Consider the following 26499-nt stretch of genomic DNA (forward strand, 5'->3'; position numbering starts at 1 on the left):
AACGAACCTAACAAGCTTTTCTTTGGACTGTGGGAGGAAGCCGGAGTACCCGGAGGGAACCCACGCATGCACGGGACAACATGCAAACTACACAGAAAGGCCCCATGCGTCTGCATGGGGATTCGAACCAGGAACCTTCTACCTGTATAACTATTTATCTACCCAAAGCTGTTCAAACCTCCAAAAGAAGCTAACGGAGCGCAGAGGATAAGGTAGACGCACTTTATTCCTAAAACAGAAGCTGCACCATCAGTAGCGGCACACAATTATATGTACACATATACACACACAATTACCTAAATCTGTTATATAAAATATATAATCTGACAATGTACCTTTTAATTCCTCTTCAGAGCTCATTGAGTTACTGTGCGAGAGACTCTGGAGCCGAAGCAGACAGAGAGGTAAGTCTCATCCACTCGTCGGGTGGGACACAAATGCCCAGGCCAGCTTTTTACTTCATTTTTACAGCGTGGCGATAAAAAGGTCTGTACCCTTTGAAAAAATAATATTCTAAAAGCAATCTACAGCAAATTCACTCGAACAGGTTTTGTTCCGTGTTGTAATCGAGAAAATTACACTTTTTAAACCAATTCCTTTACAGTGAGATGTACACACACCCGCTAGGATTTGTAATATATAAAAGATATTAAGCATTAAAAATTCCACATTTAAAAACTTACAATAAATAATATATGCAGGCATTTCATTAAGATAAAATTTCATAGATTGCAATCTACAGTCATTAAAAAGACATTTTATTCTCCTTTATGAAACGTCCCTTGATCTTCCAAAGTGGATTCTTGGCATCTGGTTGATTGATTGGTTGAATGGAAACTTCCAGTCAGTCAGTCAGTCAGTGTTGTGTGAGATACATCAGGGAGGAGGAGGAGGAGGGAGTGTGAGGTCCTTTTGAGTGTCGGGGATTCTTCTTCGTACATTTCATCCAAAGACATCTCTGCAGTTTGATCCTGTTCGAGTTCAGAGCATGTTCATGATAAAGTTGTACATCTGTGTGAGCACCACGAAGTGAACGGGCAGACAGGAGCGTCGGTCCTGCGTGGCAGGGTCGCACGTCAGCCAGGAGAGGGCGTTGTACTGCTCCAGAACAAATCTGTCATGTGGAGGGCAGACACAGCAAGAGTTAATACAGGTATCAGCCGACTTACTATTTTACATTTAAACTTCTTCGAGATCCGAGCTGCACACCTGAGCACATCAGAGGTGTGGTTGGAGTCCAGCGGGTGGGAGTGTTTGCTGTGCAGGAGCTCGTCTGAAGAAGACACGTGCAGGTGCAGAGAGGCCTGGGGAAAGAACGATGGAGAAATCTATGATCGACTTCTGTGTGGGAACATTACAGGGACGCAGACCTTTGTAACAGTTACTTTCTGCCCTACTTGATGCGACACACTGATAAAGTTTATCGTGTTTAAGTACCTTGAGGAAGAGAGGGCACTGGTTCTGGGCTTGAGGACAGGCCGACCAGAACCAGTCGGGCAGTGGTCCAGCCTTGGCTGTGGAGACAAAGTAGCCCAGAGCCATCGGCTGCTGTAGGATGTTCAGAGCCTCCTCATGGGACTCCATACGGTCTGCACTCTGGCCCTGCAGGAGAACATGGATGGGATTTAGGAACAAGGCAACACGTGTTATAAAGATCATCGTTGATTCAATCTTCCCATCTCAAGCTGCTACGATCAAATCTACAAGCAAAGCGCCCCGACACTTTGTCACACTCTGCTCTATCTGAGCTTCTCTGGGTCACATCCAAGGCCGGAGATATACCTGCTTTTTAATCTGGAGTTCACGCACACAACCGGCTGCGTCATGAACGTAATTGTTCACATACTTGGTTTGCACTATGCGTGTTACTGGAGGATGCCTCTAGCGGGCACACCATAGAGCTCAGGCCGTATGCAACTACTGTATGTGCTTGAGGTGTTAACAAGAGACATGGCGACAATCAAGGAGGTCACGCCCCCACTCCGTTTCTCCAACATTTTCCTCCGTGCACGGACGCAACGGTCCCGGACTTGTTTCCATTTAGTTTTGCAGGTTTCCCCACGACTTCTAAATGGAACTTATCTGTCGCCAGCTGCTTTAACAGGCATGTTTGTCGCTGTGCAGCAGCAAGGACACATTGTACAGATGTAAATAATTGCAGACTTGATTTATCAGCTTGTCTTCAGAACATTCTGCCATCGTTGTCCCTGCTGCTGTGTTGACCCGGTCACATCCCCTCTGCCTCTACACTGCGCCTACTGTTCATGTGCATACTGCATGTTGTGTACGCGTATTTTTGAAGACGTGCACAGCTGACGCTCCAAACAGACGCAGGAAATGGTTGGCAGCCATCATGCACACGCGAATGTGTAGTTAAAAGCAAGTACATCTCCAGCTTAAACATCATTTTGACACAAAATGTTGTTGACCAAATTGAGGGTAAAAACGAACAAGAAAACTGTGTCTTAGTTCTTCATTGTAACAGGCATGCAGGTAAATAATCTGTGGTCTGTAACACAGACGTGTTTCTATCATTGACTTATAAAAAGGGGACAGACCTTGCTTCCGTCTCCCCCCTGGTGATAGTGGGAGCCGGGAGAGTGAACGGGGGAGGTCGTGGGTGAGTTGGGCAGGATGTTGATGAGGTCCTGATCCACCATGTCGTTGTCAAACAGGTCAAAGATGCCCATCCCGTCAGATCCATCTGCAGGGAGAAACACACAGAGAGCTCAGGGTTTGACTCATCAGCATCTGAGTCATGATAACGAAGTGAAGCCTCGTCAGCTCCAGAACGTACCAGGATTTATGGGGTTGAAGCTGATGTCGATGGGCTCTGTAGTGTTCGTGTTGACCTGCACCATGGCGGAGGTGGGGAACACCAGGATGTGTGTGCAGGATGTGTCCTGAGGGGTGCTCAGCTGCGACGTCTGCATGTTGAGTGTGGTGCTGCGACCGAACACTGAACCTGTCGACACGGAATCTGCAGAGACGAGACGGAGGGAAAAAAACATCATCAGATCTGGAGTCAAATTACAACCTTATCTAAATTTAAATACTGATTTTAATATTTGTTTTACCTGGCATGATGACAAAGGAACCCTGGGGCTCCATGGCAACCAGACAGGCGCTAAGGATGCTGGGAGTGTCAGCAGCAGAGATGCCACACATCCTACACGTCTCCTTCAGGCGTTTGCTGAGAGACTGCAAGTTCCTCCTGCTCAGCAGAATACTCCAGTCTGGAACGGGAACCAGAAAACAGCTCATGAGTGTGTGTTCATGTCACTGCATGTTCTACAAACACAGCAGTGTGTGTGTGTGTGTGTGTGTGTGTGTGTGTGTGTGTGTGTGTGTGTGTGTGTGTGTGTGTGTGTGTGTGTGTACCTCTCAGCTCCCCGTGACCCATTCTTCCAAGCCGCCCAATGACCACCCTCCAGGGCAGTGATGTCACCTGCACCAGGCCGAGACACCACTCCCACAGCTTCTGCAGACCCACCCGCCTGGCTGAGCCCTTTTTCCTGCGAGCCCTGAAACAAACAACACAAGCATTTTATTAAAGACACGAACACTAACACAAGACATTAACTAAACTAGCAACCCTGCAGGACTGATGCATGTTTTCTTTTCTCTACACAAGTGCACGTACCTGTTGGGTACATCGATGCTGATGATGCAGGTCTCCAGCAGCTCTCCGTGCTGGTCGGTGCAGGAGGCCAGCAGCCAGCGCTGGTCATGTGACAGACAGTAGCCGACAAACAGGACGTTGTACTTCTGCGAGGCCTCGCCAAACGTCTCCCCGAGCTCAGTCTGCTTGTCTTTGACTGGAGCCAGGATGAAGGGCGGCGTGTACAGACGCAGACATTCTGGCCTCTGAAGTGGGAAAACAAGTTAGTTAACAAAAGAAACCACAAATTGAGACTCGAATGTTAGATGCGAGCAGAGCGGCCTCTGTGTTACCTCTGGGTTCTTGAGCGCCATGTCGATGGCGAGGCCAGGGCCAAAGCCCGTCAGAGCCTTGAAGTTGGTGGAGTTGGGCAGAGGCCGACGGCACTGAGTGAACACAGAGAAGGCCAGAGACTTGAGGTGCTGGCCGTAGAGGTGACGCTCCCCACTGTGCACCGGCTGCAGCAGGTACTGACAGGGGACGATCTGAGGAGGAAACACGAGGGGAACTTTAGACGGGGTGTGATAACCGTTTAGTGCTCTTCATTTGTCAAATTAAACCTGCTGTTGCTGTGCTAAATGCTAACACTGAAAGCATTAGCACGTTCCCCCCTGTTGTGTTTTAAATTCCCTCTGGCATGTTGATGCAACATTGTGTCACTATATCACCTCTATTAGTGTCTGCTAATGAGTCCCCTGCTGCTCCTCGGCTGCCTTTGAGCCTGCTGGTAACCTGCTCTGTTGTTACTAAACTAATACGACATCAATCAACAGATTCCTCAAACACCTGTGAGAACTTCCACTAATCCCGTGACAGCCTTCTCGACCATAAAAACAGCTAATTGTGAGAGAATGAACCCATAAAACAGCGAGACTGTGACGTCCCGTACCTGCACAGAGACGGCGTTTCTGATGCGAGCAGGCAGGAACTGGAGCATCTCCATGTAGCAGCGCAGCAGGCCCAGCGTGTAGGCGCTGGAGTGGACCTCTCTGTCCGCGTCTTCGTAGCTGAAAGGGTCGACGATGTAGACCACGATGGCGGGCGGGTAAGACACGGCGTGAGACTCTCCGTCCGTCGGCTTCCCCACTTTGTCCCTCTCCATTGTGCTGTTGAGAAGAAACGCAGGTAATGAGTCAGAAAATGTGTAAATTAATACGACACAGACGGTTCAGGGGTCACGACACAGGGGAAATCTAATCATTTGTTAGCCAATAAATCTTTAAGATCTAATCAATTTGACAAATTGGCAGATCCAAACCTGTACGGGAGTTTACAAACTAGATTCAATATCACAGCTTTTCTTCTAATGTCACTTTGGTGTGACTACAAAGGACACAGCGCACAGTACACTGCATTTATATACCCAGCATGTTCACTACTTTATGAATGCAGAGCAGACAAGCAACAGGAGCTCCCCAACGTTTGAGCAGCACATCAGAATTTGCTCTGATGACCTTTGACCTAAGAAATTATTGAGCGTTTTTTTATGTTATGTTGTTGGAAGCTAATTATTACACCATAAAATGTGTTCCTAAAAATAACACCCTTTTTAAATCAGCAGGGCAATGTGGCATGCTGTGACTTTTAACAGCAGAGGTAGAGTCTTGTTCCTCTTCCTCCTTTTACTTTACCACCTAACTACACTGAATGAGTGAAAGTTAACCTCTTTGTCCGATACATTGAAACTACTAGAAATTTTTGGCCCAACTGTTCAATCAAAAAAATCAATCATTTGCATCCTTTCTGTCTGCTCACTTTTCCAGAGCATCATTTCAACTTAGCCGATCTCTATGTACAGTGTCAAGTGTCCTGGTTTCTATTTGAACTACACTTATAGTCCGAGTAATATTGTAATAATATACCAATCACGAATCAGCAGGCTGCGGTGTATGCAGGAAAAATGTGTGGAGACCGCGTGGAGAGCGCAGGCGGAACGTAATGTGCCGTAATGACATCCCGGCTCCCATCAGCGTCACCTGACAAAGATTTAGCTTCTTATTAATCTCTATAAACAGACATCTGCAGCAAGTTCAGCTAACAATCCGTTCTAGGTCAAAAATTCAACTTCAGATAAATTCCCTTGAGACACTGTGTCACAAAGCCGTTCAGATTTAGCAGAAATGATCGATCAGACCTCCGATCAAGTAGTTTTCTTCTCCTCTTGAGGACAGACCTGACAAAGCTTCATTTTTACTTTTTACAAATCTGCATCATGATGTTAAAAAATGCTCTGCAAAGCTAAGACCCGTTAAAGTAAATCACAAGAAAAAACTTTTTTTTTTCTGTAAACAATGCAGCACGCGGAAAAAGGAGTCTTGACTGGAAGTCGTTTAACCGCTGGCTACACGGCCAGCATGTTCACCGTTGTCCCCAGAGGCTGTATCGTCGTCAGACTATAGCCGACAGGAATCCCAGATTGCAACTCAGCTGATGAGTCTGACAGCCAGACGCTGTGATTAGCCCCTTTTACACTGTCAGTTCAGGGCGGGAGCATTACGCCTCCGTGACGCCTCGTCTTACAACGCACAGAGCTAGAATGGTTGGGTGATGTCGTTCCGCCTCTGAGGTAGTAACAGGGGCGTAACAGAGTGTGTCAAGCAGGGCGGGACAGCCATGTGTGTGTGCATATGTGAAGCTCGCGCTGTTTGTTTACATGATGCACGCCTTTTGCTTTCGCAGCACCAGAACGCTGTGTAAAAGTCTTTTGGATGAGTACTTGTGTGTACGCTGTGGTTAGAGTTGATTAGACTGTACTTAGTAAATTAACTCATTTTGTCAGAGACAGAAAATAGTTCATGAATTTCACTTTAGAAACAAGTCTCTCATGGTGGAGGGAGCGACGGTCGTGTCGCTCAGTCTGAATGATAAACAGACTCTCTTGGTGGTAACTGACCTCTCTGGTGCCTCCGTGGGCACTTGAGGCTGGTTGGCAGATGGTCCGTTCTCTGCTGCGCCCTGTGGGTTTGACTGGGGTCCGTTCTGAGACGCGCTGCCCTGCAAGCCTGTCGTCCCAAATGGCGAGAAGGAGGTCGGCTTGGCTGAGGCCAAACCCCCAAGGGTCTGGGAGCCTGAGGTGGACGTGGAGGAGGAGGAGGAGGAGGAGGGAGGGGTGCTGTTGACCTGGGCAGAGCTGGTGCTAGAGCTGGTAGTGTTGGCGCTCTGGGGTCCTGAGGAGGTGCTGGAAGAGCTGCAGGTCTGGGAGGAGGAGGCCACAAAGGGGCTGCGCTGGGACAACAGAGAGCTATCCAAAGACTGCTCAGACAGGTAAGGAGCTGGAAGGTGAACAGACAATGATCAGATATCCATTTTACAAACCATACTCAATTTGAGTGTTAAGATTATGGAGTGAAGATGTTACCTAGATCATAGCGGCACACTTGAGCAAAGAGTTTGAGCTTATTAAAGGCTTCATTGTTTCCGTCTCTGGCAGCCATCTTAAGGAACCAGTCACTAAGGGGCTGCTCTGTCATGCTCCGTCCGTCTGTGGTGCCAACCTTCAATACGCCCTCTGGGTGACTCTTACAGATGGGCCTGTGTTGCCCAAGCTGGCATGCCTGATGAGAAAAAAAAGCAGTGAATGTGAAAACGAAACAATGTGAATCATTTAACGAGCATGAGACGGTTTCTGTGGGCATGTCGGCACAAGTAGGAGCTTCATCCCACCAGGTGCGTACCTCATACATAGCACTCAGATCTTTGAAGAAGGTCTTCGCCCTGCCGAGCAGAGCTTCGTTTTCTGGGCAGATGACAACATATCCCACGTCTCTCTGCGAGCCGAAAGGATCCAGAAGAAGCTTCTCCCAGTAGGGCAACCCGAACGGAGACAGCACCACAAAATCATACTCATAACCCACCAGAAAGGTGGGGATGGGCAGAGGCTCAGGAGACTCATCTGTACCTGTAGTGAGAAGATAAAAAGTGTATGAACCACCAGAATCCTCGAACACAGATCTCTTGTTAGAGGCGGATATGCTACCAAACACTTCACGCACCATATGATCCCCTTCCAGCCATCTTGTGGAACTGCTGCCAGGTGAGCGGTCCCTGAACGCCCCACGAGCGCACACTCCTCTTCTTCTGAATAGTGTCTTGCAGCACAGGCTGGAGGGACAACAACACCCGCAGGACGTCCTGAGAGAACAGCTTGTTCATGTCTGCTGCTGCAAGAGGAGATGCAAAGAAATGTTTGAAGTTGGTAATAAAAACAGGGAAAAAAAGATTTAATAATAAGTAGAATTAATGATGTAAAAACACTTACATTTGCATTTTGGCCACTGATGAAGACACGTGGTTTTCACTAGCGCTTCATCGACTTTGCCTCCCGACATATTGTCCATGAACTGCCTGCCGTGCTCCAGTGCCATGTAGCAGTCATTGTAACAGTCTCTCTCTTCCACTCTCAGAAAAGAACTGGGGGCAGAGCTCAGCTTGGGGTACTCCACGCCCGCCATCGGGGCAAATGGGTTGGTGCACTGGTCCTGCAGCAGCAGGATCAGCTCGTCCGGAGGTTTCTCCGCCAGGCTGCCGGCTTTGTGCGACGCTGAAGCTCGCAACTCCTCGAAAGACCGCTCCGTGTCCCGACTGGAGTCCGAGCCCCGTCCCACCACGTCCAGTTCGTCCTCCAGAAAAAGCCCGGCCGATTGGCCGAAGCGTCGATTGGCGACGGCGCTGAAGCCGCAGGTGCAGGGGTACTGCGCCTCGCCGTTGTCCTTGAGGTACACGCCTACGTCTGCTCCTCTGATGTTCATGTTGCAGACGCACACGCAGCAGCTGTCAAAGTTGCAGTCCTTGAAGAGGTTCATGACCGACTCCGACAGGATGAGGGTGACGTAGAGGCTGTGCGCCTCGGGGATGGAGGGTACGGTGGCCGGCTCGACGGAGCTGAGCGGCCGGCAGGTGGAGGGAGTGGAGGCGGGGGAGTAAAGGTCGGAGTTGTCGTACTTGAGCGAGCCCTGGACGCTGGATGGGCCGCGGGGCGTCCGTGGAGTGCGTGGGGTGCGAGGCGTGGGTACGGAGAAGCGCGGCGTGGCCGGGGAGGGCAGGATGCCTGTGCCGCTGTTGCTGGGAGGGGCACTGCTGGACATGAAGGGCGTGTGGGTCTGAGGGGTGTACGTCTGACTGTAGTCTGGCTCCACACTGGGGACGTTACTGTCACAGAGAGATAAACAGTGAATCAAACGTAACTCATTTTGTGGTTCTCTGTTTAAAAAAAAGATGACAAATATTTCAAGACTTTATTTTCTTAGCTGGATTTAAACATAATAACAAAAACATGTATTTTTAGAGCGCTCGTTTTAGAAAGCAAGTTACCAAACGCTTCATAAAATCGTCCCCTTTGTTGCTGTTGTGAAATAAACCGACTGTCTGTTTAAAAACCGCATGACGGACAGCACCGACACCGCTGTTGACCTGAGCGCACTAACCTGTCTTTGGTGAGCAGATTGACGTTCGTCACCGGGGGTATGAGCTCCATCTTGCCCATGGTCCAGCTGGGCGTGTACACACAGTCTTCTGGCAGTTTGATAGGCAGCAGGCACTGGCTGGGCAGCGCCTTCAGGGGGGCGTACATGGAACAGCCCATGAATATCTGACTCGTCTCCGGCTTGTACACGAAGGAGAAGTCCTGAAGGCAAAGGAGGAAAATCGTAAAAAGCACTGAAGTAGCTCCACTTGCTCCACACTTGGCAGGTGTGCAACATGTCGTACCTTTACTTCACATGGCTTCGGGCTGCAGAATCCCTCCTCCACCTCCATCTTGAAGTGGTTGTTGAGCTGGCTGCCGTCCAACAGGGTGAGGCCCGCCCCCGCTTCCAGGCTGTCCTTGCTCCCGGAGTTCATGGGGGAGTAACCCTGCTGCTCCAGGGAGGGCGGGGTGGGAAACATCTGGTGCAGGTCTACTGAGCCTGCAGAAATAGGACGTTATTATTCCTCTTGGAAGAACATAGTCATAAAAATAACAATGCACACCGATTCACTAATGCCTCCTTACTTATGCAAGACAGGGGGTCCGACGCGGCTCCTTTTCCGTCTTTACAGCCAAACTTGTCCTCCGTGCCAGCTCCGGCTCTTTTGGATCCAGGCTGCTCGCACAGAGAGAAACAAAACTTCACACTCGATCCGTTTTCCATTTCAACAGGCTTTACAGGCCTACAGCAGCAGCTGAAGCACTTACCGTTAGCTCGTCCTCGTCTGAATTGAAGATTTTATCCAGGTCACTGTAGGACACGGCCAAGTCGTTCTCGTGGATGAGGCTGGTGGAGGCTGTAGGTTTATTACCTGATGGACCCTGACCATCTGCAGCCCAAAACAAAGAGGAGAGGAGACATGAAGAAGAGCCCGGACGCCAAACATTTCATTTACATCAAACATTGGGGCAAACTGATTAAGAGAGGGTATTCTCACCGTCTCCTGAAGCTGCGCCTTCGTCCCCCTGGGGCAAAAGAAGAAAACGATCACAGTTAAAAAGATGTAAACAAAGTAGGAATAGCATTGTAGGTCAACATGTTTGTTTGTTTACAAGAAGACTTCAACTCACCTTGTTTTTCTTGTTGCCCTCCCTCTCCGCTCCAGCTTTGTCCTTCTTCTCGGTGAAGCTGAACTCGTCGTCTCCCTCGATGAAGGCGTATGGGTCCGGCTCGTCACTGTGATCTCCGTCGCCGGTGGCGGAGGCAAGATGGCTGTTCCTCCGCTGGGCGTAAGTCTTCACCAGCTCCTGGGACACCTTTAGGGGGTGCGTGGAGCCCGACATCAACCTGAGAGGGGAGAAATGGTGCAGAAGTTCTCACACAGATGCTCAGCCACGTTTCTATTTCAGGCAGGTGAGATTAAGCGAACAAGTACTTACTCGGTGACAGACACTACACTGTCTGTTCCGCCACCTCCCCCTGAATCATCTCGCATTTTATCCAAGGGGAGCTGCGGCGTCTGGAAGTTTGTTGCCTTCTTCCTGGGTAGGTTGAAATACTTCCAAGGGTTGTGGGTCGAGTCTTCGTTAGGGTTGATGGCGGAGCCCACAAAGACGGTGGGCTCTAAGGTTTCGTTGTAGTTCGGAGGGAAAGGCAGCGGCAGGTGCATGTTCTCCAGCTGAGGCTCCTCGGACGAGCCCTTCTGTGGCAGCAGACAGGGCTCCACCGACGGCGGGTAGAACGGTTGGTGAATGGGCGTGGACGAGCTCTTCATGCCACCCGGAGTCATGTCGCCGTCCCCGGGATCGCAGGGGTGCGGGCTGAGAGGAGGCGGGGGCGGGGATCCGACGAGGTCCGCAGGGGGGCCGTGCGAGTGCAGCGTGGGCGCTTTGGAGGGCACCGTGTCCACGTGGTGCAGGCTGGGATACGAGCCCTCCTCCTGCGATCTTAGACAGAGCCTCTGGGTCTGCGGCTCCAGGGAGTCCTCGCTCACAGAGTTGCGGTGGTGGAAAGGCGTCTGCGGCCTCTTCTGCTGCTTCTCCGACTTCTCCAGCTTCTCGCCCAGCTTGTGTTTTGGGGCCGGCTGGGCGGGCTGGCCTGATGACGGCGTGTGTCCTGAGGTGCTGCCGGATCGCTGCTTCTGATTCTTATGTCTGTGGGAAACACAAACAACACTTACAGGATACTTTCTTTCAAAATAAAAACAAAAATCTTGAGTCGCTTCTGTTCAACGTACCTCGAGCAGTTACAGTGTGGCCTGTGAGTCGGCTCCACGAAATCCCAAAGTCCAGTTTTGTCCGGCTCCTCCTCACAGCTCCCGTTGGTCAAGGTAGTAAACTTCCTCCTGTTGAAGAAAAGACAGACATTTATCAGTCAGCATGGAGGCACGTCTTCCAGACAGATCGGGAAGAGATGTCTGTCAACGTACTTGTGCCCTGTACGGTTTATGTTGTACTCCTGCCACACAGACTCCACCATCTGGCTGGCCAGCCTGCGGGGGATTTTACCCCCATGAAGAGTGTTGTTAGAGCTGAAACCATCAGACGCAGAGGACAACTTGAGCCACCTCTGAGCAGGCTGGTAATCTATAAAAGGGAAGAAAACGCTGTTAGTACTCAGATTCTCACAGAATTAAAGCGGTTTCATTTTACGTGTGGCTCTAAGTCTTACCCGTCTGAGCCTCCTCTGGTGACGTCGGAGGAGTCAGCGTGACAGAGGACATGGCCGGGTCTCTGTGAGCGGCCTGACCCTGCTGAGCGCCGCACAGGCTTCCTGAGGTGTTGGCCGAGCCCTGAGGGACCACAGCGGGGAGGTCCGACAGGGGGAGGAGCACCAGGCAGGAGGGGTAAACCATCCTTACTCCCGCTGCAAGAAAACAAACAACAGAATGATTTATTCACAGTTAATGCAGCACTTTTAACAACTATTAAAAACGTCTTTAAACATTATGACGCCTTACCGACTAGGACCTCCACAGCCGCCAGAGAGTCGTCCTCCCAGTCCGAATCCTCCATCTTGTCCTCCGGGACCTCCTTAGGATTGGGGCTGATGGGATAAAACTGCCTCCACTCTTCGATGAGCTTCTGAGTGGGGTGGTCTGACATCTTAAAAGCCTGACCTGTGAGGGTCCCATTCAGGCCGTACGGGCTCAGGATGACTGGAGGACAGAGAGGAATCACAGATACTCATTGAGGATAACTGCAGAAATAAACGCACATGTGAAGACGTGTTTACATGCTGCACGCCTGTTTTGTTTTTTTCTCCTACCTTGCAGGGGGCTGGAGCTCTGCTGGGCGAGGCTGAGATGCTCCTCGCTCAGCCGCTGAAGAGGCTGATGCTGGGCGATCTCCACGCTCGTGCAAACGTTGCTGTCGCCGTGCACGAAGAAGGTGAACGCGCAGGACAGGTGCTCGCTGCAAGATGTGACGAGAATAAAGACATTTTTAAGCATACCCACTATGCTTCATTAAGGAAAAAAAAACTTGACTGAAACTTCCAGCTTATGTAAATCCCTGCAGGCTATTGAGGCTGTCAGTGCTCTCTCTCTCTCCATCAGTCATTGTTACAGGCTGACTCAAGAGGGGGAGGAAAGGGTGGAGACGGAGGGAAAAGTTCCTCGCATATTTGGCTGGGCACTTTGATCCATATCATGCTTCCAGGTGACAAATGCTGCCGCAGATATTCGGCAGAGACATGCAGGCCTCTCTCTGCGTCAACACATGTTCAACCTTCATCAAACCGCCTCCCGACGCAGAGTCAGAAATACACGCGAGAGATTATTACAGTCCTGAAATGTTAAAACAATATTCTGATTTATTTCCTAACTACTTCTGGAAGGCCAGGCGGCGAAATGCACTAAAATAGTACTTGTTGACATGGTTGCTGTAAAACCACAGCGCACACTCAGCATTTTCCAAAGACTGCCCTGTTTACCAGCCAGAGAGGGCAGGCGACAGCTAGGCTGCCAGACGCTTCTGTTAGAGGTGCTGCGCTGCTGCCTCTCTCACACACACACACACTTGTAGACAAGTTTATGGAAAAAACAGAAGCTAAACATCAGCGAGCGAGGAATCACCTCCTGCTCTGTTGCAACGACTCTTTCTGTAAAAGCTGCTTAAACTCTGCGAAGGCATTGACAAGGGCTGCCAGAGGGAGCCGAGCCAGAAGGGGCTGCGCATCAAACACAAGTCAGCCAAAAAGCAGAGGCTCAAATTAGCTTGTTAGGGAACTCCAGGATACACCAGCAGCCTCATTCATGAGCTGAATGTATGTCACCACCTTTATGTGCAAAAGGTAAGGAAGAGCAGCAGCGAGCCTCCCTCTGAAGCAGACAGTTATTTATGTGCGTCTGCTGCCTCACCTCGAGCTTGTACTTCTACAAACAGCAGCAACAACTACACGGACCTGTTTTACTTTGCAGAAGGGTGAAGGGGAGATGTGGACTCTAAACAGCCCCCGAAATGTGTTCCTCTACTGCCTTAGAAAACTACAAACTGAGAGAGAAGTTACACAACATGCCGGGTGACTTTTACTTCATGCTCTCATGTGTGAAACTGGGTTAAAAATGTGCCTGATGACGCAATTAGAAAATTGTACTAATCCTGTGATACTCAATCACGTTATTACAACTGATTTAGGTCCAGGAATCTGCTCGTTTTCTCTGCAGGATGACTCAGAGCAACCTGGATCTAGTTGTAGAAGCTGCATGATTCTGAATTACAACAAACTCACCAAGAAAAAAAAAACTTACAGGAGTTAAATCAGAGAGGCATGTGCAGCGTAAACAGCATGGTGTCAGGGTCACACTGCGTAACGAAACTCCTTGTCTTCCTTACGAATATGATGATATTTTCATTCCCAGAAACAGCCATCAGCTTATTACAACACAGTGGAAACAAAACATCTGCAAGCACTATTTCTTCACCAAATCCCAGGTGGGAATTTTAACAATTATTTCTGTCTGAAGGCCGCAGCTGTTATACGAAGTTTAAAGCAAACCCTTCATAACAGCGAGGACGTCTGCCCAATATGGCAGCAACAGTAAATCTGTCTCTTTATAAAAGACTTCTTCCAACACCAAACACTGACAAATGTTCAACCTCTCAATTAAAGTAAAATCCCCCACATCTTACTCTGCTGCCGGATTTATCTACAGCAACTGTGCTGATTCTTTTGCGTTAGAAATACCGCTTTCCCACCAAAATAAGCACCCTGACGCGGGATTTTCAGACCCGCTGATAAATGCGGATTGTGTCTTTTCCCATTGCCAGTGGAGTATACTCCTTTCGGTCTCTTTTCTGCTGCGTCACCGTCTGACGTCACAAACGCTCCAGAAAAAGGGTGAGTAAACAATTGTCGCCCTGTCGCCTTGTTCCTTCTTCCCCTCCGATCAGAAGACGCTCTCACATCGCTGTCTTGCCAGTGTTGCTGCATCGTGCGCGAAATAAAGAACAAATTCGCCGTTGAATGTTGTTCTTCTGTATTTATGCGACAGCAGCCGGAACTTTAATGCGCGTCATAGCATCGCGCAGGAAAGGGGGCGGAGATTAGTGTGTCGACCTGGGTTTTGTGTTCCCATCATTGCCGATGGATCCAAGCCGGGGCGATTATTACCCGGGTCTACTGCAGAGTCATTTGACCCGGGTCTGAATGCTGATTGTAACCTTTCCCATTAAGCAAAAAAGCCGCGTGCAAGCTGGTTTTTTGACCAGCGGGAAAGCGGCTAAAGAAAATGCCTTGACATACATGAAGCTGGACCTTAAAGTTGATTCACCGTCGCTATACTGGTTGAAATCGTCAACTTTTCTGTGCCATGACAAACCCTCCTTTCTGACTTCTAGATTGACACACTGATGTCTAAGCTTTTCTTTAAACTCTCCTTTTAAGTGTTAATTGTGAAACATCAGCAGGAAGTGATGCCATTCACTAACAGCAACTAACAAAAGAAGAATCAGTATTCTGTTACAAAGCAGAGCAACAGATAGCATCTGTAGGTTGCTGGAGTGAAGCGGCGGGAAGTTCCCAATGATTCAAACCGAACATACAGCAGCTTCACTTTGTGGCGCGAGAGGTAGCCGAGTGTTCAACTTATGACACGTCACATTACTTCTTTTTGTCGGAAGCAGGACGTACCTCTTATTTATGGTCTTCTCTTCCTTCTGGTATGGCTTAACAAACCACTTGCCGATGCGAACGAAGCTGCGGTTCATGAGGCAGCGCTCCAGCAGGTTGTGGATGGCCTTGAACAGGAGCGTCCGACACTCGTAGGACAGGCCGCTCTCCCACTCGCCGTCCTCCTCACCTGAAACAAGGCAGGTGTGTTAAACTGGGCACTTTTAAACAGACAGATAAAGAAAGCTGCGTTATGCTTATTAAGAACAACTGACCTGTTTTTACATTAAGAGTTAACATTGATGAATTATGAGACAGAGGATTAAACATGTCAAAGTTCTGAATTAGTTCAGCAGGTCTCGACTATTCAGGCCAACTCATGGAATTTTTCTGACGGCTGCGCTGGTCAACAATGTTTTGATTAATGATTAATTCAATGAAGGTTCCAACTCAAAGCTAAACTTAGCAACTGTCTTTGCAGTTTCACTCAATGTTGCTCTCTCCGTCTCTGCATCAGCACATCTGTGTTGCCTTCAGGTAACACTTCACCCTCCTTGAGACAGGAGACAGAATACCTGCACAGTGTGGCAGCACTTTGTGCACAGATAGAATTATTAGTTAGAACTTTGTTGTAAACTTAAGACCATATCAGCGATTACACAGCTCGCTCTTTTGCTACCAAACAAGCCTGTATCTCTGGGGCAGAGAGCCAACGGATTCCCGAAGGCTTTAGAGACTTTAAAAACAGCCGTTATCCACAATTTAGGTTGACTATCACGATGTATTATCATCAAACTTTGGATCATTAAAATTGCATTAGAGCTTTTTGCCACAGTTCAGAGCTGCTGGCATTGTGATCAACATGTTGAAACATGAACACAGTTTGAACAAATGGACCAATTTTGCCAGCAACCTGCTATCACACGCTTGATTTTTGTTTTCAAACTTTTAGATTAGTTGTGCCAACTGCTGAACAAACTGTTTCTATTGTATGGAAATTAACACAATGTTGCTGTTCACACAGAGGTATCAAATATATTTTAGGGAAACCAATCCTGATAATATGAGAGTCCCAAATCTTTATTTTATGCCAGAGAACACGCAGATGTTGCTCACACTCACCTGAGAGCTCATTGTGTATAAGCTCGGCAAAACTGGGGTCGTCGCCCCACCAGAAAAGCCAGAGCTCCCTGCGACCCGGGGTGTGGTGCCTTCTCCACACGCTCAGCACGTCTGCCGCCAGGCATCGGCTGAAACTACACAAGATAGGGTCCTCCTCGGTCACAGGGAAAAGGATTGGCGAAGAGGTGGGTCCTTGCCACACAAAACGCCGCCATTTTATTCCGGTCAAATCAGCCTAAAAAGAAGGAGAAAAACAAGAATTAACACGCAACATAGCTGCACAGCATTAAGCCAATCATCTGTTGTTGACTGCATAACTCAGTAAGTGTGTGTTTCTTTCTGTACACACAGGGAAATGAGAGGCTGCTGGTCCTGTCAAATAAACTATTTTCAATGAAAAAAAAAGTTTGAGAGTGAGATTCGCTGACATGAAAGTTTCGCAACACTTCAACATGTGACACCACAATCATGAGTGAAAAAACAACTGTCATGAAATAATTTACTCAGCAGTTATTATCAACTAGTGACGCACCACTGAAGTCAATCGGGGTAGTGTTGAGAATTACAGCTCTTTGAAGGGAGACAGATCTTATGGCTCTGTTCCTCGGAAAGGAACGGAGCCATAAGATCCGAGGTGAGAGAGTGGTCGGACTCCTTAAAATTCTGCACTTTTAAAATTCAAAAAGGAAACAGCTGAATAATGTAGGAACAATTAATCAACGTCAATGATTTGCCAATAATTTATGATACAACTCTGTAGGACTACAGAGATGTCAACAAACATGGCGGAGGGTTATAATATTGCTCACTGTCGGCACTATGTTGTGGTGACATGATTTCCTAGTACAGCGGAGTTCCAGTTGAAAAAAGCTGCCTGTGGTAATTCCGCATAAAGGGGAGTGGATCTTTTGGGCGGGCAGTGAAATTTGGGCACAACTATAAAAAGAGCGGCTCTCGCCTACGACTCGGTTCCCAACGTTCACGCCAAAGAACTGTTCAAAAGAATCGGATCGTTCGCAAACGTAACATTAATTTAGGGTAGTTAGTCTAATTCTGAACTCCAACTATGGGACATCACTTTTAACTGTATATAGCTGAAAAGTGCAGTGGCACTTTAAAGCTCCTGTGAGGAACTTTTTGTTTGTGTTCTTTTAGCGCCCCCTGCGGACAAAGCCGTGCCTCTTTTCTCTTCTCTGATTTTGTCCTGTACAATTGGTGTATTTTAACAAAAAATGCTTTCTTTAACAGTCATATGTATCACTCACTTTAAATTTTTGCCCTGGAAAATGTAAACAAAGGCAGCATGCAGTTAACCATTTCATCTGACACCTACCCCTTGCCAGCAGTTTCAGACATTAAAAATAACTATATAGAAATAATCAATCTTGTCGCTGATGGTCTGGTTTGCTTTTGTGGGTCATAAAGAGAAATCGGAATTAATTTCAGTCTGTTTAATAACCAGCAAAAAACTCCTCACATGAGCTTTAATGTGATAAAAATTTTTTATGATTTTGACAAGTTTTTAGTTACTCTCCTGACCTGTTACCATCTCGTCTCATTAATGCTAGTTGTATATTTCTGTAACCTGCAGAGTAAAGACGCGATCATGTCACATTAATGAGCAGCTCTTTAATATAGCTGCCCTGCAGTGTGATATCTCTGTTATGAAAGTTAGCTAGATCACGATTTGCAACTTGCAGGCCCGATGCCTTCACGCAGTCTGAGCTGCTTGTTGCCTGATTAGCTAAAATGGCTCTCCGGCCTCTCACAGCACAGAGCTCAGTCTCACCAGGCAGAAGAGGTTGGAGTGGCAGTCCTCCAAACTGGCCCCGTTTGGTACAAAGCACGAACTCATCCTTTCACTGCGTGGTGGTAACGTTAAAGTCCATTGTCTCAATCACCATCGGGGGCAATAGCTGGTCTTCTTGACTTGATGGCGAAGCGATGTTCAGTTGTAATTATCCCGTTAAAGCGCTGACCAACTTGCTAGCTACAGCTAGCTACCGCTAGTAAAACAACTTCTAACCGGCGCTAGCCTCCACTAGCCTGGAAGCTAAGCTAATGTTAGACAGGCAGTCAGATAGCGTCAACTGTAAGCTTCTAGCTATTCGATTCATCAATCCTATTTGAAATGTATTGTCTGATGTGGTTAGCCGCAAGCTTGCTGCTACATAACCTTAACATCAAATAGTCAACGTGAACATGGCCTGGGCTCACTATCGTTCAATCAAACACAAGAAAAGTTGTATGCGCAATAAAAAAATACGAGCTCAAACACTAAAAACTTCACCCCAAAAGCTCAGTGCCTGGTGTGCTAATGCTAACACAAGCTAGCTGATCTGAAACAATTTCAAAGCAGAGGAACTCTCCCCTCCCCCTGATCTCTGCTAGCCTGCTAGCACAAAAGCTAACATACCAGAGCTCCAGCGCTAGCCTGCTAGCTAAATAAAACAATTAGCTACACCACCCTCCTGTCCACTAAAACCATCACAGAGCTCCGTCATAGTAAAACTACTCTTAAAACGGACGAAATGCCAAAATAGCGAGACTACTCATCGGCTACTTGTCTCTGGCTGATCCATGGGTCCTGCAGATTTCCATTATTTCAGTTCATGGATTGAATTCTTTAATGGCGGCCAGGAGGACAACTCTGCCTCTCAACTCCTATTGGCCAATTTGCGGTAATGGGGGCGTCATCCGTCTTCAAGTAGCTCCATGACTTCACAGTTTACAAGATGAGAGCTCCAATGCATCTGTCATACAGTCAGTGGTCACTCCTCAATGAGGTCTGTTACTAAACATGTTTCACTGTGCAACATCTGCTGCAGATCACAGTTTGGAAAAACACAGAGGAAATTTTTGATTTAGTTGGGAAAAATATGGTTTCGTCTTCTAATAATCTTTTCATCATCTTTTATTGCTTTTATTCTTTCTTTTTTTTTATTGTTTTAAAGTGCCTTTCCTAGGTCTGCCTTATGGCTTTTATTGTTTTTATTTGCATTCATTCTTGTTGACCTTATGCATTGTCATTGTGTTCTTGCCTTTTGTTTAATTTTTTTTAGACTACTCTCTGTTTGGTCTGGCTGTTGATAATTAATCTGTTATCTTCCCGAGTTCCTGTTTTTACTTTGAATGTCAAAGCACTTTGTAAACACCTGTTTTTAAAGGTTCTATATAAATAAAGTTATTATCATTATTATTAATATTATTATTATTATTGTAAACAAAAAATGAATTGATATCAATACAAATTAAAAGGACATTACATTGTGTGATTGCGCACTTTGCTTTGTGCACTCACTTAAAGTGCAAAAATGAAGTTATCTAGGTCAAGTTGTGCAGACAAAGATGATCCCAGTGGTATTTATTAGGTTGTCAGGTTGATCCTCTGAATCTCAGCTACAATGTGCATGAATAACTTTTCTCATCCAGTGCTAAAATAAGTTAACAACTTTTTGTTTCGAGGTGCAAAGTGCATATTATTGCATCGTTAGGAGGGGTTTTATAACATACGTTAACTTAATGCATTCAGGCGCACATCAGCGCCATCCTGTCATATCCACCGGTGTAGTGGCGTTCGCGAACGATCCGATTCTTTTGAACGGCTCTTTGGTGCGAACGACGGAAACGAGTCGTAGGTGAGAGCCGTTCTTTTCAAACCCCTTTCCCACCAAAATTAGCACGTTGCCGCGGGGTCTTCAGACCTGAGAAGACCTGGATATAGATGCCGATTGTCTCTTTTGTCATTGCCACCTATACTCCTGTTTTCTGTTATGTCACCATCTGACATCACAAATGCGCCCGAAACAGGGTTAGTAAACAGTGAAGATGTTACGGTGGTTAGGTCTTTGTTGTATCTATTAATCATTCAGTCTGTGAATCAAACTCGGCATCAACAAATTTGGAACGATGTTCGAGCTCTGCTTGGGCAGACACAGGCGGAATTTGTAGCTGAGATGACAAGGAGTCACAGAAGTTTCAGAGGGAGCATAGCATTGCGCCAGAGAGGGGTAGGAGATTAGTGTGTCGACATGGGTTTTGTGTTCCCATCAATGTCGATAGGACCAGAGGCGATAATTACCGGGGTCTACTGCAGAGTCATTTGAACCGGGTCTGAAGCCTTTCCCACTCAGTAAAAAAGCCGCATGTTAGCTGTTTTTTTGACCATTGGGAAAGCAGCTTTATAGTTGTGCCCAAATTTCACTGCCCACCGTAGATCCACTCCCCTTTATGCCCAATTACCACAGGCAGCTTTTTTCAACTGCAACTCTGCTATACTAGGTCATGTGCAGTGGAATCATGTCACTACAACATAGTGCTGACGGTCACCAACATTATAATCCTCCACCAAGTGTGTTGTTTTTTTGTTGACATCTCTGTAGTCATACAGAGTTGTACCATAAATTATTGGCAAATCAATGACGTTGATTCATTGTTCCTATATTATTCTGCTGGTTCCTTTCAAATTTCAAAAGTGCAGAATTTTAAATATGTGTGTGTGTTGACAGGTGAGAATAGAGTGCCGACATGCGAGTCTGACCACTCTCTCACCTCGGATCTTACGGCTCTGTTCCTAATGGCTCTCGGAAAGGAACGGAGCCATAAGATCCGACTCCCTTCAAAGAGCTGAAATTCCCAACACTAATATCCACAGCAAGCCACAGGGCGGAGACTTCACACCAGTGTACGTCCCTCCCAAACAGGCGGAGCGTCATATGCGTCGACAGAAAATGTCAACAACATGCCGGTGTCTTCCAGAGAAACAGAAACTGAGGAAGCAGCGACAGACAGACAACAAAGAGAACAAGGAAGCCCGGCGTCTCACAACGTCGTATCTGTCATATCTCAATTCGCAGATGATAATTTAACGCTTGTGCGGGTAGGAGTCTCCTTTGATGCGTGGGGTAATATGGTAACAATGTGGTCACTTCACTGCCATACTGTACGACAGGCACCTCCGCCTACATTTTAGATGTCACTTGGTGGTGGGTAGTGGAGTTAACTAATGTACTGTGTATTCCCAGGGTCCCATGTGCCATATCTCAAAATCCTGTTAATATGACACATTAAGGAGACATTTCCCAGGGTTTCCCTGAATCCATATGTTGACATAACCCACAACTTATGCCCTTAAAACAGTTAGCAAGGCAATTGTATTGACTTCAAACATGAATTACCCAACAGTGTCTGAAAGGTGGAAGTTTAAGTTTTTAGCCATCAAGCTACATCTAAAACTTCCATTTCTTTGTTAATTTCCATTTCTTTGTAATAATATACTTTATTATTATTCAATTTGAACTGTGACGTAGTAAACATAGGACCCTGGAAACAGGAAACAACATGGTGAAAAGAAGGGACATTTAAATCTAGGGTTACTAATACTTTCTCGCTATCACGTTACAGTAGATGTTCAGCTAGGTTGGTGATATTGCTGACATGCTAAACCTCCCCGAATTTCCCCCCGGGATTAATAAAGTATTTCTGATTCTGATTCTCTCACTGCTCTCTTGTCTCTCACACAGAATATAAGCACTGGACTGGCCGTCGCTGGGGTTATTGTGATAGCAAGGAGTATCAGACTGGTAAGAGGGAGCGGCAACACACGGGAGCAAAAGGAATCTAATAAATCCGTATCTCCATATTTATAATAAAAGCTTCCCCACTTTGTTTCAGGCTAATTTAATCACCAAGTTTGAAATGTTTACCTTTTATTTTCCCCCATTTGCTCCCACAATCTCATTGTGTATTATATTAGACTTGCAGGATGCATTTTCAGATACATTTTTACTAAAGGAGTTATTAAATGATTCCACTCAGTTGTCTCATTCCTCCTCCTCAGATCACCAAATTCCAGGCTGCGTCAGAGATCCCTGCTCGTTTTATTGAGAGGAACGTCAGCCTACGTGGGAGAGTTCACTCGGTCACGGAGAGAGGACTCCAAGTGGAACATGTCCCAATTTATCTGCCTGTCCTGTCCCCGTTACTTTCCAAACACAAAGGTAATGTGGGAGCTATTCTTTCAGACACTCGCATACATTCAGACCAATGATGGAAAAACAGCTTGTTTGCCTCCCTATACAAGAATAACCTCTTGCGAGTCAAGTCATCAGATCTGAGCCATTAACACAAATCCCATCTGCTGCCCGTCATGTCTCCTTTTATCTTATTACACCACAAATGTCATTGTGAGATTTTTATTGTGTAAAGTCAGACCCTGTTTCATTTGATCATCTTTTCATGAGCGAGAGTGACGGGTAAGCTTGTTAGCTATAAGATCGATCAGCTTATGCTTTAGACAGATTGCTCCATCAGCAGCTGTAGTGTGAAGAACACATGATCAGATTGGGTCTTGTGTAGGTCTTTCAAATATTACTTCTGTCCCACTTGACCTTCAACATTTTAAAACAGTTTCATTTTTGAGTGTTGCTGTTACACAAACATAATTTAAATGGACTGTACTTTTATAGAACTTTTCTAGTCTTAAAGCTGCTTTTACACTACATGTCACATTCACCCATTCACACACACAGATGACAAACGCCTAAGTACCAATTTCCAGTCAGATCCAGTTGGGATTCAGTATCTTGCACAAGGACACTTCGACATGAGACAGTCAGGGATGGAACGACCAACCTTCAACTAGAGAGACGACGACTCTACCACTGAGCCACAGCCGCCTGTTTACCATTATAACAACTGATTTTAAGATTCCAATTCTAGACTATTTGATGTAGGCAAACTTATAAACAGCACCTCTGACTAACATTTGTGAAGTTTAGCTCCTTTTGTTAAATTTAGAACAAAAACATAGAGAGAAATATGTTTGCAATTCTAAAGAAAGGTAACAAAAAAGGTATAATTTAGTTTTTTTGTATCTACACTCTGGTCATAAAAGTGAACATGAAACTTTTTAACTTTTTATGCAACATGTAAAGTAGATGGCCCTTTTTTTAAATGTCTTCTGCAGGTGTTCCCACGTCCCCAATGCTGGTGCATCTTGCAGGAGTGGAGCTGACTCCAGAGGGCAGGACATGGCTGCAGAAGAATCTGGCTCCTGCACAAACAGTCTGGCTGAAACTAATCAGCCGAGAGGACGACACACTGCATTGTTTGGTATCTCAAAGCAGGGTAAGACATCTGATAACTGAGGCAAAGGGAAGAAATGATCAGTCTGTGAAACAGTGTCTGACAATGTCATAGTTTATTTGTTGTAATTGCACTCTTGATGTCAGACTGATCCTTGTCCCTCCCCCGTCTCTCCAGCAGGGGTCGATGTGGAGCTACTGTATGAACGAAGAGCTCCTCAGACTGGGCCTGGCTCGCACTGCGCCCGTCGTCGGAGTCTTGCCGGACTCTCGCCTCTACTGGCGTCTCCACAAACGGCTGCACAAGGCAGAGGTCAGAGCTGAGAGGAAGGGGCGGGGCCTGTGGAAGGAGGACAGCCTATGGGAGAGGGTCTCCAAGGCCGTGAGGGAGAGTGCTTTGTTAAGACTGATGAGGAGGATCTTTAAGAGGACTTGATGCACTAAGGGACCAAAACAGAACTGTTCCTGACAGCACACAATCTTTTTTACTAATACTGTATACCTGTTATTCACATTTGATTTACTAACACATCTTAAAGGAGTTTTAAAGTCTTACTACAGGCTAATCGCTTACCCGTCTTGTGTGACAGCTTTTCAAAGCTATATTAACACTTGAATATTTAGAATTTTACACAGAATACAAACTAAGATGTAAGTTACATTCCTGAAAACATTTGTTGCAAAGTTTAAAAGTGTATTTTTTTTTACTGTATTTCAAAGTCTAGAAGTTTAAAATGATTAAAAACTCCATCATAAACCCGGATAATCCCCTGGCTTTCACTTAACACTTTAAACCACCGCTTAGCACTGCCTCCTCTGTTTGTGTGTGTGTGGGACGCCCCACCAAACACAAGACGGGGGCGGGGTATGTTAATGGTGTTCAAAATGGAAAGGGGGGTCCACTTGTCCCTCTCTGTTGCCATAGAAACACCTAATGTGAAATACAAAGCGCAGCAAAGGCTAAACCCTATATTGGCCGCCCTCAAAACCCCATGGGAGCCTTACATGTTGTGTGTATGTGTGGGGGTCTTTAAGTACCCATAAAGAGGGTCCTTTTAGCCGTAATATGACCAGGACATTAGAGTGCATGAGCAGGGAGGAGAAAATGCCTGTAAATTGCCCTTTAGTTCACATCCAGGATAGTTTTGTTGCAGACTGAAAATATTGTGATTTTAATCTGTTGTTTTTGTTCCAATGAGTGCACACCAATTTCCTGTGTGTCCAGAATTACACTCATGTGATTGTCATTATGTTTTGCAGCACAAGTCCATTGCCAAAAATGACACCTTTTCCTTCCATGTGCTTTGATTATTATCCATGCAAGACAGAGCAGGAGGAGGAAGAGGAGAACCAGGAGGAGGAGGAGGAGGGCCTGCAAATGAGGCCAGACTGATGAGTGTCCTGTGGGGTGCAGGGTGAGGGGTGTCTCGGTGCAGTGAGAGGTAGAACCGAAGCACTCAATCCAATGGGTGCAAGGAGATTAGTGCAAAAGGGGGAGGAGGGTCACAGGGGGAGAAGGGGATTTTGGGTGCGAGCACAAAGGCAGGAGAGGAGGAGTCACACAGTGGAAGGGAGAGGGAGCGAAGGAAAGAGGAGGAGGTGGAGGCGGAGGGGGTTGATGAATCAGCTAGCCTCTCTTTTGTTGTGCAAATGTTACTAGCGACTGTTACGGCCGAGGAGGCTCGTGATTGGTGGGCCGGTTTAAATTGTAAGGTGCATTTCAGGCTGATGGCTGTTGCTGCCAGACTTTGAACTGTCAGCGAGGGGAGGAGTGGGAGGGAAAGCACGGCTGAGGTGGAGAAGGAGGAGGGAGGGAGAGGAAGGTGTCTGAAGCTGGAGATCACAGAGAATCACTGCTGTTCACTGAAAAGGTTATATACAGTCTTTATTATAATAGCTGTGGCTGCAACGTTCGTCTCTACGCTGATGATAATGTCATATTTGTGCAAATGTCAAATTCATTGAGGATAATCAGTGATCATTATTTGAGCAGAGACAAACAGTGCAGCAGTGCAAACTCATATGATTAAACAAAGAAAGATAAATTAGGTGTTGCTACATTTGTATAAAGGACAATAAGGATACCAGTATATGGATGTTTATGTCGGTGCTTTTAAATCTTTATATACGAAATATTAAGTTTATTTCCACCTGTTTTGTCCCCTAAATTTAAATGGAAAGACTGAATCAATGTCTTTGGCTCTCTTGAGGAAAAGTAGTCCACTCCAAAACTCCATGCCAGGTTTTCCCGCCTCCACCGGTCCCACACTGGTAGTAGTCGTTTGAAAAGGCACCCTGCTTGATGTAGTGGTGGGTAGTGTACTTGCCCTCCCCAGTGAAGTTGTTGGGACGTCCCCTCTCTCCCTGAAACAGAGCTGCTGGGACTATCTCTGACTTACATGACATGTGTGCCTCCCTGTGCCACGGACGCCTGAGGGACTACTGCTGCGGTGAACGTGGCACGGTGTGGTGAGGAAGCTGACAACGTGGGTACAAGATCTGAAAGTGACAGAAGTAAGTGTGATGCTTAATGTGACATTGTTTTCTCAGTAAACAGCATGACATCGTGTCTCCTAAGGCGTTTTACTAACTTTAAAAGCATGTTTCTGTGACTTACCTTCACTTCTCTGACTGTAACAATCCGCCTAAAGTTAGCTGTCACTTTAAATTTACTGTTGTTAAGACACTGTATACAGTATCCAAGCAGATGTGCACCTGTTAAGCCAGTGTGCCTGGACAAAGGCTCTGTTTAATAGACAAGCATGACATTTGAATCCTTATCTTTATTGCACCACTTTTAGGAACGCTGCAGTCAATCAGGCGCGAAACATGTTTATATTCTTGGACTATTATGCTGCCTGAAATCATGTGATCACTTTAATGTGTTTGTCACTTTCTGTTGCCTTTTTTTGCTACTAGAATCAATAATCCATCCATGTGATTGATAGTGTATTTTTGCCACATTTTGCTGCTCCTTCCCATTGTGCTCCAACAACAGAGGTTTGCAGCAGGGCAGCTTAACAAAGGCCTTTATCACACTCAGCCGGTAGCCATCCCTGAGAGAAAGGAGATGGGGCACTCCCCCGTCCGAGAGAAGCAGGGTCCTTGGGGATTT

The 26499-nt window shown here is 46.7% G+C and overlaps 2 protein-coding genes across 3 annotated transcripts; one reads left to right on the plus strand and one right to left on the minus strand.

Annotated features, from left to right (window-relative positions):
- Positions 1 to 214: 214 nt before the first annotated feature.
- On the minus strand, positions 215 to 18920 carry LOC138596947 (mediator of RNA polymerase II transcription subunit 13-like). The gene is made up of 30 exons (XM_069668427.1): positions 18089 to 18920; positions 16300 to 16534; positions 15199 to 15367; positions 12334 to 12479; positions 12026 to 12223; positions 11737 to 11931; positions 11495 to 11651; positions 11303 to 11410; positions 10506 to 11219; positions 10197 to 10413; positions 10064 to 10091; positions 9834 to 9955; positions 9651 to 9741; positions 9368 to 9564; positions 9085 to 9284; positions 7920 to 8809; positions 7654 to 7821; positions 7336 to 7559; positions 7020 to 7215; positions 6555 to 6933; positions 4551 to 4767; positions 3955 to 4146; positions 3644 to 3867; positions 3382 to 3524; positions 3078 to 3236; positions 2798 to 2980; positions 2559 to 2704; positions 1438 to 1602; positions 1210 to 1304; positions 215 to 1114 (listed from the first exon to the last, which is right to left on the minus strand). The coding sequence occupies exons 1-30, from the start codon at positions 18152 to 18154 to the stop codon at positions 982 to 984; spliced, it is 6357 nt and encodes a 2118-aa protein (XP_069524528.1). The 5' UTR covers positions 18155 to 18920; the 3' UTR covers positions 215 to 981.
- Positions 18921 to 21029: 2109 nt separating this feature from the next.
- Positions 21030 to 24103, plus strand: c18h3orf33 (c18h3orf33 homolog (H. sapiens)). 2 transcript variants are annotated; one of them, XM_069668938.1, is made up of 5 exons: positions 21030 to 21178; positions 21822 to 21881; positions 22139 to 22298; positions 23267 to 23427; positions 23563 to 24103. In XM_069668938.1, the coding sequence occupies exons 1-5, from the start codon at positions 21041 to 21043 to the stop codon at positions 23818 to 23820; spliced, it is 777 nt and encodes a 258-aa protein (XP_069525039.1). In that variant the 5' UTR covers positions 21030 to 21040; the 3' UTR covers positions 23821 to 24103. The 2 variants fall into 2 exon arrangements, with proteins under 2 accessions (XP_069525039.1, XP_069525040.1); XM_069668939.1 differs by having other exon boundaries at positions 23566 to 24103.
- Positions 24104 to 26499: the final 2396 nt, after the last annotated feature.

Source organism: Semicossyphus pulcher, unplaced genomic scaffold (genome assembly GCF_022749685.1).
Source record: "Semicossyphus pulcher isolate SPU_LCO1_2020_fin unplaced genomic scaffold, fSemPul1.0.p SCAF_19, whole genome shotgun sequence".
Lineage (NCBI taxonomy): Eukaryota > Metazoa > Chordata > Actinopteri > Labriformes > Labridae > Semicossyphus > Semicossyphus pulcher.

Bases quoted from the DNA above. Each gene is read 5' to 3' on its own strand.
- LOC138596947 (XM_069668427.1), bottom strand. From the start codon at position 18,154: ATGAGTTCGTGCTTTGTACCAAACGGGGCCAGTTTGGAGGACTGCCAC. The intron at 9,285-9,367 runs GTACGACATGTT...CTTTGCCTTCAG, and splicing joins CGAAGCCATGTGAAGTAAAG to GACTTCTCCTTCGTGTACAA. The intron at 6,934-7,019 runs GTAACATCTTCA...TTCACCTTCCAG, and splicing joins AGTGTGCCGCTATGATCTAG to CTCCTTACCTGTCTGAGCAG.
- c18h3orf33 (XM_069668938.1), top strand. From the start codon at position 21,041: ATGCCGGTGTCTTCCAGAGAAACAGAAACTGAGGAAGCAGCGACAGAC. The intron at 21,882-22,138 runs GTAAGAGGGAGC...CCTCCTCCTCAG, and splicing joins TAGCAAGGAGTATCAGACTG to ATCACCAAATTCCAGGCTGC. The intron at 22,299-23,266 runs GTAATGTGGGAG...TGTCTTCTGCAG, and splicing joins GTTACTTTCCAAACACAAAG to GTGTTCCCACGTCCCCAATG.